Source organism: Rattus rattus, chromosome 14 (assembly GCF_011064425.1).
Source record: "Rattus rattus isolate New Zealand chromosome 14, Rrattus_CSIRO_v1, whole genome shotgun sequence".
Lineage (NCBI taxonomy): Eukaryota > Metazoa > Chordata > Mammalia > Rodentia > Muridae > Rattus > Rattus rattus.
This window is the reverse complement of record NC_046167.1, coordinates 41121013-41124418: the sequence shown is the minus strand read 5'-3', so window position 1 is coordinate 41124418 and position 3406 is coordinate 41121013. Positions and strand designations below refer to the sequence as shown.

The window sequence follows — 3406 nt, the reverse complement described above, 5'->3', positions numbered from 1 at the left end:
TTTGGCTCCTGCTTGGTTGGTACCCTCCGATTGTGGAACAGATGCTTGAGAGTTCTAGTTAAGTCTGGATCAAATATTATTGCCATATTTACATAGTGCATAAAGTGCAACAGTGCATAAAGTATATTTGCAAAAAAAAAAAAAATCTTCATCATTATAGGAATCAAGGCCAGAGCTGTGAGCAAAGCATTAACATTAAAAGATTTTGTAAGGATGGACCCAGACCAAAAGGTCTCTAACATACATACTAAGGATTCTTTACCAATTCCTGAGAAAGAAGAAGTCTCTCAGTATGAGGACCAGTTAGAAGACTATAAAGGCAGGTCCACAAAGGACAGATGTTATAAATGTAATGAATGTCAGAAAATGTTTACCCAGAACTCAGGCCTCATTCGACATCAGAGAATTCACATTGGAGAGAAACCCTATGACTGTCATCGCTGTGGAAAAGCCCTCTGTGTGGGCTCAACCCTCACTGTGCATGAAAGAGCCCACACTGGTGAGAAACCCGATAACTGTAACAAGTGTAAGAAAGCCTTTAGTGTCAGAGGACACCTGATTATATGCCAAAGAGTCCATAATGGAGAGAAGCCGTATGACCGCAGTAAGTATGGGAAAGCTTTCTGGGTGAGCTCAGCCTTCATCAAACATCAGAGCATACATACAGGTGAAAAGCCATGTGAGTGTGATACATGTGGGAAAGCCTTCTATGTGAACTCAGCGATTATTAATCACCAGAGGGTTCATTCTGGAGAAAAGCTGTATGAGTGTGGGGAATGTGGAAAAGCATTCAGTTGGAGTCAAATGGAGTCATCACCAGAGAATCGGTACTGGAGAAAAACCCTACGAGTGTGATGACTATGGGAAAGCTGAAGATGCTCTAATCTTACCAAACACCAGAAAGGACATGCCAAGAGAAAGTGTCAACAGTGATGTACCTGAGGAAGGTATTCTAGATGTCTTTGGTTGCATCAAAAGAATATGACAAAAAATATCAACATGCCTTCCATGAAATACTGAAGAAAAGTCACTGGAAACAGCTCTATCATTGTATGCAAACCTCTGAAGTCACCTGTTCTCTCTCTTTAAAATTCAGCTTTACAACTCAAGGTGGTTTTTGTTTTTTGTTTTTTTTTTTAATATGAATCATTTTCCAGGGCCCAGAGAGATGACTCAGTAAATGCATCTAAGTTCAGGTCTTCAGAGCCCACGTGAGAAACTCAGATGTGGGTATAGCAAGCATCTGTAATCAGTTTTCCTGAAACTGGAGTCAAAAATCAGGAAAATGTCCACATTCTTAAGCTTCTGGCCTAGCACCTGTAGTCTGAGCACAGCTGCAGAAACCCTCAAACAAGGTCACCTCCCAAAGTTACCATCAGACATCCACATGCACATTGGCTTGCCATGTGCACCCTCTTACTCCATACTTGTCCGTTTAATAAGAGGAAACAGGTTAAGCATTACTTTGGGCTAGGGAGATAAATAGCAAGTAAAGGAGCTTGCTACCAAACCTAATGACCTGAGTCTAATTCTGAAACCCACATGATAGAAGGAAAGAACTGACTCCTACAAGTTGTCTTGACCTCCATGCACACAATAGCACATGTATACATTTGTATACAAAATAAAAATAGTTTAAAGGTTACTACGTGCAAGCTTCTTGTTTTGCTGTTACCATTCTTACTGATAATGCATTAAAGTTTGAATTGTAATGTGGTTCATTCAAGAAAGACTATCCCCAGTAAGTCTAAGAAGTCCTATCTGTTGATTGTGTTTCTTTTGATGACCATTGCTTACCAGAGTAATTAGCTGTACTTCCTTCCTGTGGCCTGCTGACCCAAATAAGCTCCTAAATTGCCTGAGATTTCTGAGCCAAAGCAAAAGGAAAACCATAACCTAAACAGTTTCTTAGGAGGAGCCTCTGCATTCTGACCCTTGTAAATTGTGTTTCTCAAGGTGTATGCAAAGGTAGATGTCAGAGTAGAGCAGATTTGGAGAATGCTTGCTAGATTAGGATTAGCATTGGTTTTAGGATAACCTTCACAGATTTATTTATGTAACTCTTATACTATTGCATCCACTAGGAGTAGTTGGATTTGAAAGGTAGAAGTTAATGAGCCAAATGTGGAAAATATTTATTATGCATAGGAATCCCAGTAGAGCTCTGTGTATCAGGTCATAGCTGAGTTTCCTCACCTTAGTTCATAAGTCCTATTTGTGCACATGAGGAGTTTGCACCTTAAATTATTTTGTTTAGTTTTGTACCTCATTTTCCATGCCTGCTTAACAAGAATGAAATTCTTACCCCTGAAGTGATGTATATGAGATTGAAAATAAATTCCAATTACTATAAATTGTGGGGTGTAGATTATAGAGACAGCTTGGCAATTAAGATGATGTACTGCTGTTGCAGAAGATCCAAGTTTGGTTCTCAGCAACCACATTAGGCATCTCAAAACTGCCTATAACTCCCAGGGATCAGACACTCATTTCTGGTCTCCATAGGCATCCATACGTGCATTGCACACATACACTTCAATAAAAGTAATCATTTTTAATGGCAGGCTTCTTTGGTCCATGTTCTAAACAGGTAAGAGAGGATGCTTTGGCATAGTAAAATAATGTTCATTTTCAGAAGAGGACTCTGTAGAAAAGTGTGCAAACTTACCTGAATTCTCTCAGCACTTCCAGAAGCCATGCTGGACTCGGAAGTTCTGAGCCAGGTAGTAAGAAAGCATATTGTAAAGCTTTTGGTGTATGATAGCACTTGCCACTCTTCCCGAGTAACTTAAATCTAAGAAAGTTGGAGGCAAGAGGATCAGGATTCTGAAACTCAAGTTTTGGTGATGAAAGTGAAGGAGTTTGGTTTGGTTTGGTTTTCTTTGTAGGGCTAGGGATCAAGTCTCATGTATAGTAGGTAAATGTTTACCACTACAAACCCAGCTGGAGCTGAAATTTAAAAGAGAACTTCACATCATGGGGAAAATGTCAGAAAATAAAGCACATATTTATAGAAGTGAAGACTCAGCAAAACACCAGAAATATCTTTCCTTACCAGAAATATCTCTATGCAAGTTTGAAAGTGTAAATTATTTGATCTTGCCTTTGGCACTGAAAAAGAATGAATTTCCTGGATGGGTCATCACCCTGGATTATCAATATTTAGCATTTGCCCTTTTTTGACCTTGCTAACTTGGTATGTTTTTTTTCTCCATCTTTATTAACTTGAATATTTCTTATTTACATTTCGATTGTTATTCCCCTTCCCGGTTTCCAGGCCAACATCCCCCTAACTCCTCCCCCTCCCCTTCTCTATGGGTGTTCCCTCCCCATCCTCCCCCCATTACCGCCCTCCCCCCAACAATCACGTCACTGGGGGTTCAGTCTTGGCAGGACCAAGGGCTTC

General features: G+C 40.0%; 1 protein-coding gene across 1 annotated transcript; it reads left to right on the top strand.

The window, feature by feature from the left end:
• The first annotated feature begins 187 nt into the window (after positions 1 to 187).
• Positions 188 to 2354, top strand: LOC116883291 (zinc finger protein 391-like). Its single transcript, XM_032884288.1, is given in 3 exon segments — positions 188 to 806; positions 808 to 869; positions 872 to 2354. Coding segments are annotated over 3 exon segments (717 nt in total). The 5' UTR covers positions 188 to 213; the 3' UTR covers positions 934 to 2354.
• The last annotated feature ends 1052 nt before the right edge of the window (positions 2355 to 3406 follow it).